The sequence below is a fragment of the Oryctolagus cuniculus genome, chromosome 10 (assembly GCF_964237555.1).
Source record: "Oryctolagus cuniculus chromosome 10, mOryCun1.1, whole genome shotgun sequence".
Taxonomy (NCBI): Eukaryota; Metazoa; Chordata; class Mammalia; order Lagomorpha; family Leporidae; genus Oryctolagus; species Oryctolagus cuniculus.
This window is the reverse complement of record NC_091441.1, coordinates 85,988,625-86,001,525: the sequence shown is the minus strand read 5'-3', so window position 1 is coordinate 86,001,525 and position 12,901 is coordinate 85,988,625. Positions and strand designations below refer to the sequence as shown.

Genomic DNA, 12,901 nt, shown 5'->3' with positions numbered 1-12,901 from the left:
AATAAGCAAAATTTTCAGGTGGCCATTCTCCACAGAGCTATAAAAAAGAAAATGAGCAGCAAGATCAATCGCACTTTGGAAAAAATTCTATATTTTTTCACTGCCCAAGACAAACAAAAAAATTGTTTCTAATGATAATTCCTATTTCTATTTCTCAGGTCACAAGGAAGTAAGTAACATGAATTAAAAGACAAGAGATCTATATTCATTAAATAAAAGAAAAAAAAGACAAGAGATCTAAATTCATAGATTCAAATTCATTTATTTTTCTAATTGGTATGAAGTCTTCACTCGATCACCCTGTGTTGGGGCTGGAGCAGTAAGAAAACCAAAATCTGTGATCTAAACACCCGGACACTCTACTGGGTAAAGTAAGACAATGAGCACATGTCAATTTGTTCTCTAGTTTTCAGCAAAATACATGCAGAGACTTTAAGTTGACTACTGCTATCCCCACCCAGACCCCTAAACAGGAAGATGACAGAACACAGCTCTGAACAGTGACAACCCAGTTGGCCTCACCTCTGCAATTTAATCTTAGGTAACCAAGTAAAAACCGCCTATAAGTCACATACACAAACTGCCATCATTCAGGGACAATGAGAAATGCTATCCTTGCACGGGAATTTCTAAGGATGTCGACTCCTTAAAAGTGTAGGCATCTGGAAGTGGGTATATCTTTGCCACAGACTCCTCCCCGTGCCTGGGTGGTCTCTTCCACTTTCTTGCACCTGTTCTGCTGTTAAATTCATACATGTTCCCAGACACTGAGGGAGGGAAAACATGAAACACAGAAAAGTGAATTTGCAATGAACTTGCAAAGCATTTATTCATACACAGAGTGTTTATTGAATATTTGCTCTAAAGCCAGCCTGCTGACAAGTTTACCTTCTGAAATCTCACTCTCTTGCTGAGGGAGAAATTTCTGCTCTTCCTTGGGGAAACAGTGCATGGGAAAACCTTCTGAAATGTTTTATAAAATGGAAGTATGGTCTGTTCTGCAATTCCAGAGTTCACTGATATAAGGATAGTTCCAGAAGTTCATTGAGAAATGGAATTTAAAAATAAGTTGGAGCAGGTGTTTAGTCCAGTGTCACACATGACAGTACCTGGGTTCAATTTCTTGTTCCGGCTCCTGAAGAGGAAGGGATGATGGCTCCATTGGTTGCTTCCTTGGGAAAACTGGGTTTGACTCCTAGTTTCAGCCCCAGCCATTGCAGACATGTGACAAGTGAACCAGCTAATGGACTTTCTCTTTTTTTCCCTCTTCCTCTCCCTCACTCCCTCCCTCACCCCTGCCTCTCAAATACATTTTAAGAAACCTTTTTTGGTAAGTGTATTTAGGTGTAAAAATATTTGAGGTTCAAAAGTATTTTTCCTAATAGTCATTGACCATGAACTCTGGGAGCTACTCTTGTCTATTCTTGACCAGGTATTGAGAATCCATGAGCCACACATGGCCTAGAGAGGCTGCAGCTGGGTGAAGACGGCCATGAACTCTTTGGCCACAACCTTTGAAAGGAGAAGGGTAGACTTCTCTCTTTGAATCAAGGATGATTCCGACTTTTCATGGGCAGAGTGTGGCAGAAGGGATGCTGTGCCAGTTTCCAAGCCCAGGCCTCAAGACACTGCAGTGTTCCCTTTCAGTCTCTTGAAACTCACCCTGGGAGATCTAAACTGCTCTGCACACTGTCTGACTAATCCTGCTAGCAAAGCTACAGAAGAGGCCCTAGATTACAAGGAGAGGAAGTGGGAGCCAGCTGAAGCCAACCTGCAACTGTCCCTGCCAAGTTGCCAGATTTATGAGTGCAGCCATTTTGGACCCACAACACAAGACCAGCTGGCAGCTGAATACCATTGCAATAACCTTTATGAGAGCACATAAAGCAAAAGAATTGCCCAAGTGCTAGCAGCTCAAATTCCTACCCAGAACCTTGTGAAATAAAATTAAATGATTGCTATTCTAAGCTCTAAGTCTTCGGGAAGACTTACACAACAATATACAACCAAGGAGGAAAATGTGTTTTATTTGGCAGGCACAATAGGCTTTAACTGAACTAGTTACTGGCTTTTTAGAAATGAGCACATTTCATGGAACAGTCTGGATTTCCACCTTCTTTTGAAGCACCAGAATTTTGACAGTGCCATGACTTACGCCCATGTAGCAGTAAAGGGCTGGAGCTGAGTGACGCCCACATCCCACAAGCATCAGATGGCACCGAGAACTGAACTTACTATTGCATCTATCCCTGGTAGTCATTTATCTTACCTGCCTGGCCCTAAAATGGTTTGCCTGAAAACAGTATCCCATTTTGTAAACCATCGTGAGTAAACAAGTGTTTCACACAGTTTGGCATCCAAACAGGCAAAATGAACTTAACTCAAAAGATAGTTAAGCAACATACCTGGATCAATGGCTTCTCCATCAAACACAGTCTCATACACAATGGTTTCCTTTTGAATGGAAAAAATGTTAGTAATAAAATCATCTTGATACAGTCGGTTTTGACATGTGTTAAATACTTAGGGCTTATACTTCTTATAAGTTACTCATCTTTTTCACCTATGCATGCCTAGCAGCCAAGGGCCAAAACCCTTCACGCTGTTCTTACCTTCTTGCAACCTCATCCCCTACATCACCAGCTGTCAGTATGCTCGTGTTGCCCTGCAAGTATTCAGGTCCACTTCATTTTATTTTCCTTTATTATTCATTTGAGAGACAGACTGAGAGAATGATAGATACACAGACAAACAGAGACAGACAAAGCTCCTATCTGCTGTTTTAATGTCCAAATGCTCTCAACAGTTACTGTGGCTAAAACTGGGATCCAGGAATGCAATTGAGGTCTCCCAAGGGACTGGCAGAAACCCAACTGCTTCAGCCATCAACCTGCTGCCTTCCAGGATCTGCATTAGCAAGAAGCTCAAGTCAGGAGCTGGAGCCAGAAGTTGAATCCAGGCACTGTGATGTGGGGTGGGGCATCCTAACTCAAGCTTACCCACTAGGGCCAACACCAGCTCTCTTGTCTTGTTTTGTTTTGGTGGAATCTTTCTTATTTAATATTTATGTATTTGAAAGATGTGGTTACAGAGAGGGATAGTCAGAGACAAAGGGAGAGAGCTTCCATTCTCTCATTCATTTCTCAATGGCCGTAATGGCCAGGGCTGACCCAAGCTGAAGCCGAGAACCAGGAACTCCATCAGGGTCTCCAACACAGATGGCATAGGACCAAGTACTTGGGCCATCTTCTGCTGCTTTCCCAGGTACATTAACAGGGAGTTGGATCAGTAGAGGAACAGCCAATGCTGTTAAGTCCTATACAGAGGAACTCAAACCAATGCTCTGCTATAGAACACTATTGTCACAGGTAGTGGCTTAACCCACTCTGCCACAATGCCAGCCCCTCAGTGGAATCATGTTTTTTTTAAATATTTCCAACTAACACATCATCACTGTACATATTTACAAAATAAATATTTTGATACATGTAAACCATGTATAATGACTTAATTAGAGAATTTATTATATCCATCATTTCAAACATTTCTCATTTCTTTGCATTTGCATTGGGAACAATCAGCTCCTTTGTTTGATGTGAAGTCCCTTACCTTAAGTGGGGGCTATGACAGGCTGAATTGCAACCCTCGCCCATTCACATACTGAAATTCTAAACCTCAGCATATCACTGCATTTGGATATAGAGCCTTTACAGAGGTCAGTAATATGAAATGAGGTCATATGGGTGCACCTACTGCAATAATGGGCTTCCTCAGAAGAAAAGATTAGAACACTAACAACAAGGGGTGACCGTGTGAGGGCACTATGAGAGCAGCCACCAGCAAGCCAAGAAGAGAAGCCTCAGAAGAAGCCAACCCTGATGAGACCTTGAACTGGGACTTCTAGGACTATGGGAAATAAACTATCCCATCTGTGGTATGAGTTATGACAACCCCAGCAAACTAATTCAGCAGATCAGCTGGCATCAGTTTCCCGAAGACACAGGCAGGGGAGCTGCTGAAAGACAGCCATGGAACAATATCATGGAACAGTATCATGGACAGCCAGGACTCAGGGAGGAATCCAGGGCACTGAGGGAGGCCAGAGGAGCAAAAAAGAAGAGATGAAGGCCAAAAACACTCTATCTTGTCCTACTGTACATTTACTTTTTCCTGGAACCAACATAACTCTCCCACAGTAGTGTGGCCCGTTCAGTAAATATGCCTCAGCCATTTTCAGGATGGCTTGCAGACTGCACAGTTTAGATGTACCAGCTGCTAAGGAACTCCAGGATGAAAAATTTATTCAAATCTATACATGGATATACTGTTGGCAAATGTAATTTGTACTTTTATGTAATGGTGGATAATGCAAATGGATTTCCATTTGTCTGGAGTTGTTTCTTGCTGAATGCACTTATGATATTTGAGGCACATTTTGACCTAGCCAAATTCTAAGGTTGGATCTGAAATTCTAGCTTTGTAAACATACAAATTCAGTAGAAGTGGACAGAATGAAATTATTGTATTTCCTTCCCATGATTGTTTGAGTAGATTTACCCTACATTTATATGAAAGAACTTCTTGCTGGGCAGTAGTTATATCGAAAATATAGTACTTCTCTTTTAAGGTAGAGGGTCAAAAAACGTACTTACCATTAAGTCTTCCAACTTTTTATTTCTGCTTTCTGTAACAGTCTTTTTCTTTTGACTTGTATCTCCTGTTCAAAAGTAAATAAATAATAAAGCAGGTATGCAGAAGTGGTGCTTTAAAAAATACACAAATCAAGCATGATCTTGTGACAATCAGCAATTTGTATCTTACCTGCAACGTACTTCATTCCTCTGTGTGAGAGAAAATTTGACAAAATATCAGCTTCCTTACATTAACACAGGGGAAAAAACAATTTCATTCAATATTGAACCCAAGACTATTATCCCATCTTCCCTACCCCAGGAAAAAAAGAATGCCTGTATGGGGGAAATAAAATGGTCTTTGCTAATTATCACCACCCCTTCATCTCCCCATGAATAAACTCTCCTCGGCTGATAAAAATCCACATTCAACTCCGTTTCTGAAGTCATGATATTCTTCACCGTGAAAAATATTGGTGAGGAAAAAAGCTGCAATTTCTGTCCACCATTTCTTTGGCCTCTCTGTCTGGCTTTGGATAGATGGAAAAACAATCAGATGTGTGGAGAGGAACCCTGCACTGATTACCGTCCCTTGGCTCATTCCCAAGTTCATCAAACACCTGTCCATGAAACGGCTTGCTTCAAAATAAGATGGGGAGTTGCTGTCTTGTTTGCTCACAAATTGATTTCTTTAAAACCTATTCTCAGGGTAGGCATTTGGGATAGTGGTTAAAACGCAGCTTGGGACTCCTACAATCATATTGGAGTGTCTGGGCTTGAGGTAATTCATAGGAAATTATCTGCTAAAAGTATTTAATGCATTTCAAAAGTAATTTTTATCAGAGCAGGTGTTTAGCACTTAGGACACCTGTGTCACACACTGGAGGGCCTCCATTCAATACCCAGTTCAGGCTCCTGGCTCCAGCTTCCTGCCAGCACAGATCTTGGGAAGTAACAATGATGGCTAAAGTAGTGGAGTCCATGCTACCCACTTGGGACAGCTGGATCAAGTTCCTAGCTCCTAGTTCCAGCCTTTGCAGGCATTTGGAGAGTGAACTAGACATGGAAGAGTTCACTCTCTTTCCTTCTGTCTCATTGTCTCTCTCTGAAGTGAAATCGACACTATGAAAAACGGTGACTTGATCAGCATAGCCCTGACTGTTAATGAACAACTTAATACATTATCCCTCTTAGTAGTTTTTTTTTGTTTGTTCTACTTAATATGACTGGTTTAATTCTGTAATTAATACACAGTTATTCTTAAGTGTTGAAATTAACTGAAATGTGATCCCTGTTAAACATAAGAGTGGGGATAAGAGAGGGAAGAGATGTACAATTTGGGACATGCTCAAGCTGACTTGCCCCAAATGGTAGAGTTAGAAACATACCAGGGGACTCCAATTTAATCCCATCAAGGTGGCATGTACCAATGCCATCTCACTAGTCCAAGTGATCAATTTCAGTTCACAATTGATCATAATGAAAGGACTAAGAGTCAAAGGGAGCACATTATCAAGTCTAGTACCTGCTAATACTAACCGATAGAATAAATAAAGGGGAGAGTGATCCAACATGGGAAGTGAGATACTTAGCAGACTCATAGAATGGCAGATGTCCTAAATAGCACTCTGGCCTCAGAATCAGCCCTAAAGGCATTCCAATCTGGCTGAAAAGCCCATGAGAGTATTTCAGGCATGGAAAGCCAAGACACTCTGGAAAAAAAAAAAAAAAAACCCTAAATGAAAGATCTCTGTGAGTGAGATCCCAGTGGAAAGAACAGGTCTTCAAAGAAGGAGGTACCTTTCTCTGAAGGGAGGAGAGAACCTCCACTTTGAATATGACCTTGTCTAAACAAGATAAGAGTCGGAGAACTCAAGGGGCTTCCATAGCCTTGGAAACTCATGACTGGTGCATAGGGAGATTACTGATGCCATAAACAGGAGTGTCAATTTGTAAAGTCAACAACAGGAGTCACTGTGCACTTACTCCTCATGTAGGATCTCTGTCCTTAATGTGCTGTACATTGAGGCTTAGTGCTATAACGAGTACTCAAACAGTATATTTCACTTTGTGTTTCTATGGGGGTGCAAACTGTTGAAATCTTTACTTGATGTATACTAAACTGATCTTCTGTTAAAAAAAAAAAGAAGAAGAAATTATCAATTCCCAACTTGACTCTCGCTGGGATTAGACATGACAATAGGTCTGATCTGATTTCATCATCATTTTAAAAATCATCTATTATTTTTCACTTTATGTTTCTGTGTGGGAGCAAACTGTTGAAATCTTTACTTAATGTATGCTAAACTGATCTTCTGTATATAAAGAGAATTGAAAATGAATCCTCATGTGAATGGAAGGGAAGAGGGAATGGGAAAGGGGAGGGTTGCGGGTGGGAGGGACGTTATTAGGGAGAAGCCATTGTAATCCATAATCCATACTTTGGAAACTTATATTCATTAAATAAAAGTTAAAAAAAAAAAAAGGTAAAAATTGGCCGGCGCCGCAGCTCACTAGGCTAATCCTCCACCTAGCGGCGCCAGCACACCGGGTTCTAGTCCCCGTCGGGGCGCTGGCTTCTGTCCCGGTTGCCCCTCTTCCAGGCCAGCCCTCTGCTGTGGCCAGGGAGTGCAGTGGAGGATGGCCCAGGTGTTTGGGCCCTGCACCCCATGGGAGACCAGGAAAAGCACCTGGCTCCTGGCTCCTGCCATCGGATCAGCGCGGTGCGCCGGCCGCAGCGCGCCGGCCGCGGCGGCCATTGGAGGGTGAACCAACGGCAAAGGAAGACCTTTCTCTCTGTCTCTCTCTCTCTCTCTCACTGTCCACTCTGCCTGTCCAAAAAAAAAAAAAAGGTAAAATAAATCTTAAAAATTAAAAAAAAAAAACATATTCTCACAGAAAATCTGCTTCAGATGTTCTAAGGTGGAACCCAATAATACGTTATTGCTGGAGTTGGTTCTCTCTGTTTTCTGCCATTTCTTTTTTCTATTTTATCAATGCTGCTTACTTTTTATATTTTTAAAAATTTTAACCAACATTAAATTGTGCATATTGATGGCATCCCTTGGAATGTTTTGATATATGTGTACATAATGTAATATCAGATCAATGTAAACACATATATCTCCTCAAACATTTACTATTTTTTATGGTGAAAGGATTCAAAATTGTTCCTTTCTTCTAATTTTTTAGAAAAATATACAGTCAATTATCATTATCTGTAGTCATTAGATTGTTCTTTTTTAAGGGCTTTTTTGTTTAAAAAGCATAGTGACAGAGACAGGGAGAGGGAGAGAGGGAAAAAGGGAGAGAGGGAGAGAGAGAGAGAGAAAGAGAGAGAGAGATTGATTGAGACTGTCCATATACTGGTTCACTCCCCAAATGCTGACAACAGCGAGGGTTAGACCAAACCAAATTTAGGAGCCAGAAACTCCGTCCATGTCTCCCAGGTGGTTGGCAGAGAATCACGTACTTGGGCCATCTTCCGCTACCTTCTGAGGGGCATTAGCAGGGAACTGGGGGCCTGCATTGGGGCACAGTGGGTTAAGATTCCAGCTGCAATGCCAGCATCCCCTAGAGGCTCCAGTTTAAGTCCCGACTGCATGGCTTCCAGGCTTCCAGCTTCAATATGGCCCCGCCTCTACTGTTGAGGGGTGAGCCAGCAGATAAAAGAGCTCTCTCCGGCGGGCCCCGGCTCACTAGGCTAATCCTCCGCCTAGCGGCGCCGGCACACCGGGTTCTAGTCCCGGTCGGGGCGCCGGATTCTGTCCCGGTTGCCCCTCTTCCAGGCCAGCCCTCTGCTGTGGCCAGGGAGTGCAGTGGAGGATGGCCCAGGTGCTTGGGCCCTGCACCCCATGGGAGACCAGGAAAAGCACCTGGCTCCTGGCTCCTGCCATCGGATCAGCGCGGTGCGCCGGCCGCAGCGCGCCGGCCGCGGCGGCCATTGGAGGGTGAACCAACGGCAAAGGAAGACCTTTCTCTCTGTCTCTCTCTCTCACTGTCCACTCTGCCTGTCAAAAAAATAAAATAAAAAAAAAATAAAAAATAAAAAGAGCTCTCTCCTTCTCTCTGTAACTCTACCTTTCAAATACATAAATGGATCTTGAAATAAGAAAGAAAGAAAGAAAGAAAGAAAGAAAGAAAGAAAGAAAGAAAGAAAGAAAGAAAGAAAGAAAGAAAGAAAGAAAGAAAGAAAGAAAGAAAGAAAGAAAGAAAGAAAGGAAGAAAGAAAAAGGGAGGGGGGGGAGGAAGGAAGGAAGGGAGGGAGGGAGGGAGGAAGGGAGGGAGAGAAAGAAAAGAGAAGAGAAGAGAAAGAAAAGAAAAGAAAGTAGGGAGATGTTTGAGAAGAACAGTCAGAACTGGGACAAGCACTCCAGTACAGGATGCCCATGTCACAGGTGACAACCTAACCCGCTGCACCACAAGGATGCCCCTGCCCAGCTGTTCTTGTAAGAAAACTCCCCAACAGGAGTCACTGTGCACCTGCTCCCCATGTAGGACCTCTGTCCTTAATGTGTTGTACTATGAGAATTAATGGTAAAACTACTACTCAAACAGTACTCTATACTTTGTGTGTCTTTGTGGGTGCATTCTGTTGAAATCTTTACTTAGTATATACTAAGTTGATCTTCTGTATATAAAGATAATTGAAAATGAATCATGATGAAGAATGGGATGGGAGAGGGAGTGGGAGATGGGATGGTTGTGGGTGGGAGGGAGGTTATGGGGGGAAAAGCTGCTATAATTCAAAAGTTGTACCTTGGAAATTTATATTTATTAAATAAAAGTTGAAAATTAAAAAGAAAACTCCCCAACTCTTCCTGAAATACAGTAAGTTTGGGATCATCCACAAAATGTACCATTGAATTTTACATCTCAAAGCAAACCTAGGTAGAAGAATCTGATTTTAACTTTTTTTAGAAGATTTTATTTACTATTCTGAAAGTCAGCATTACAGAGAGAGAAGGAAAAACAGAGACAGAGAAAATGATCTTCTACCCACTGGTTTACTCCCCAGATGACTGCAATAGCCAGGGCTGGGACAGGTCAAACTAGGAGCCAAGAACTTCCCATGTGGATGACAGGGACCCAAACCCTTGGGCCATCCTGCCTTGCTTTCCCAGGCACATTAGCAGGGAGCTGGACAGGGAGTGCAGCAGCCAGGACATAAACCAGCACCCACATCAGTGCCGGTGTCACAAGCAACTGCTTTACCCACTACACCACAATTCCAGTCCCCAATTTTATCTCTTTATATCAGAAGCTTAGAAAAGTACATACTTGGGTTTAGGTGTGGAGACTCCCTTGGCCATGTTCTGACAGCATTCCAATACATTACCATATCTCCAAAGCAGGAAACATCCCCAGGAAACCAGTCCAGCAAAAAAAATAGCCATGAGAGTGAAGATGAAAGGGATGTACCAGTCACTGGATTTGTATGTGTTGATGGACGTATACACGATGGTTAGACCTTTCCCATGCTGGTACAATTCAAAGTCAATGGAGCATTAGTTCATGTTTACCAAGAGCACCTGTCGACATTACACAGCCATGCACCTACATGGGTATCATCTCAGACATATGCATTTTTTAAATACTACAGGCTACACTGAGGAACACCCTAACATACAAGAGACTCCAAATTAAAGATATAAACACTTGATTTGTTTGCAACGACCACTCCATGATCTTGAACCAACCATTTCACCTTTGCCTTTAGTTTTCCCATCTATAAAATCAAGGGGTTGAACTAGACTGTATCTGAGCCCTTCAGGCTTGTAACTGCTTATAATCTACTCTACACACAATAATCCCCTTCAAGCAGCTTGAAAGAGCCATGTGTTCTTGAAAACCAAATATTCTAGTGGAAAGATTTTACTGTCCACATCTTTTTAAGTGATTCCTCTTCAAGGAATAGAAAACAATAACGCACTAACTATGATATCTGTGGAATAGCTTTTACCTTCAGGTGACTCAAACCAATTTGGAATTGTGCAGAGGTTTTACATATCTACTTTTTAACAATAAAATACTAAAGCATGTTCTAAAGTGTAAATGCTTTGGTTGAGATGAGATGAAATGATGGATTTAAGCCCAGAAGTACAGAGCCTGGTGCATAGTAGGTGCCCATTCCTATGAGTAATGTGACTACTACAAGATAGAATGCACTGCTGCAAGGTAGAATTCACTGAGTATTGGACTCTTCCAGTAGGGATAGCCTTCAGGTCATTCATACCTGTCATTCATTAGCTGCTTAGGGGGCCTCTATGTAGCACTTGCAGTTACCAAAAATTCTCTCATCCATATATGTTATACTCCCTGCTGCACAATGTGAAATGTAGCCCAGTGTTTGGATGGGGTAGTGCCCAGGTGGAAAGGCAGAAAGGCGAGGGTGCTGCCCTGAGCAACCTTTCAGCATTTCTAGGTAAAAGCTGAATTTACAGGAGAATTTTTCCACACACAGACCCAAATGAAATTATGTAACTCTTTACTTCAAAACTTGTTGGAGGAGGTGGTGTATTGGCTCTTCTGACATAAATGTCCATAACAGCGGTGCCGGTCCTGGGCTGGGATGATCTGCCATATTTCAGGTTGTCATCGATTATATGCACCACAAGATGATACTGCCGCTGCCGGTCAGCTCCAGATTCAAAGTCAAAAGGATTCTTCACAATTAATTTTGGCATATTGGAACCTCGAGTTGGGTCAAATCCAAAATGATGGTTCTCATTTCCTTTTAAGAGGTTATTTGAAAAATTAGAGCTAATTTAAGATATATCAAGTGTGTTTTCTCAAGCTGCCTTAAAATGCTATTAAAACACAATACATGTAAAAAGGTAATATTTCTTTTATATTCTGAACTCACATATCTATACATGGCTTAGAATACTGAGGTAAACTAAGCAACAAATTCAGCTGGCTAGCAAAAAATGTTTTAAAGGTTAAGATCATGAATCCAGTCGCTGTAAGTGATCAGCAAACTTCACACATAATAGCATAATAGCAATTGTTCTGCCTAATTATTTCCCCTTCCTCTGTCTTCCAATTTGATTCATACGTTCAGCTTAGTCTATATCAATAACAAATGAGCCCGTGAGAGATCACAAATATCTATTGAGCTTCTACTAAGTTCAAGTCCTCTCCATAGCCCTCTTGAGACATTTTTATCAACAAGATGCCTATGTTCCTAGCCTTTATCATCTAGCAAGGGAAGCAGAAATTAAGATAGTCTTTATAATTTATTGTAAATATGTTCATTGATTTCCATGTGCCCATTCTTTCCCATACATGACAGCAGTCCCTATTTGAAATAGGTTTCCTTGTTATGCTATCTTATGATACCCATATGCCTTTATAGAACTTATCACAGTTCATAATTTCATAATTGTTAGTGTTACTACTAAAGAATAATAAGTTCCAGGAGTACAGCTACAAAGTCTGTCCTAACTACTTCTGTGTACATATATCCTAGCACAGTGCCTGATATAAATGATATAAATGTTCCTTCAGCTTTCCTTTTCTTATGATTTACATAATTTGTAAGCTTTCCATAGGCTCTTCTAATGAGCCCAAAGCTCTTCCTAATGGCTGCACTGAATGTCACCACTGACCCAGGAATAATAAGCCAGTGACTTGTGGATTGACAGCCAGAACCCAAATCTGCAGGGACATTTTTGCAAACACAGAATTCTAGTCTTTTATATGTCTAGGGGACATTTATATGTTACATAGAGGACAAAATAAGGGTATGATTTTATATGGCTGTGTCTAAATACACCAATACAATTGAAAACGTCTATTCTAGTGAATGTATATTAATATCATCAGTTGGAAAAGTGGCTGCTCTTTTAGCCAAAACCATGGACAGCAGCAACCTTGGCTCCTTATAATGTTTTTTAAAGATTAATTTTATTTATTTGAAAGGCTGAGTGACAGTGGGAGAGAGGGAGAGGCAGGGAGAGAAAGGTCTTCCATCTGCTGGTTCACTCCCTAAATGGTCACAACAACTGGGGCTGGGCCAGGCTGAAGCCAGGAGCCAGGATTTCTTCCAGGTCTCCCACATGGATGCAGGGGTCCCAGGACTTAGGCCTTCTTCTACTGCTTTCCTATCAGCATGGAGCTGGACTGGAAGTGGAGCAGCTGAGACTCGAACTAGCACCTATATGGGATGCCAGCACTGCAGGTGGCAGCTTATACCACCACATCACAGTGCTAACTCTGGTTCCTTATAATTTAAACACCACAGATCCAAACTCTCTTTGCTGCCAAAA

The 12,901-nt window shown here is 41.7% G+C and overlaps 1 protein-coding gene across 1 annotated transcript in view; it reads right to left on the bottom strand.

The window, feature by feature from the left end:
• Window positions 1-609: 609 nt before the first annotated feature.
• The window catches only part of LOC100359044 (cadherin-related family member 3), a 101,077-nt gene continuing 88,785 nt past the window's right edge, over window positions 610-12,901 (bottom strand). Inside the window, exons 13-18 of the mRNA XM_070049824.1 lie at window positions 11,123-11,364; window positions 9,912-10,111; window positions 4,822-4,841; window positions 4,653-4,717; window positions 2,406-2,454; window positions 610-767 (exon numbers count right to left, since the gene is read on the bottom strand). Of these exons, the coding sequence (XP_069905925.1) occupies window positions 610-767; window positions 2,406-2,454; window positions 4,653-4,717; window positions 4,822-4,841; window positions 9,912-10,111; window positions 11,123-11,364 (734 nt within the window). The remainder of the gene's footprint in view (window positions 768-2,405; window positions 2,455-4,652; window positions 4,718-4,821; window positions 4,842-9,911; window positions 10,112-11,122; window positions 11,365-12,901) is intronic.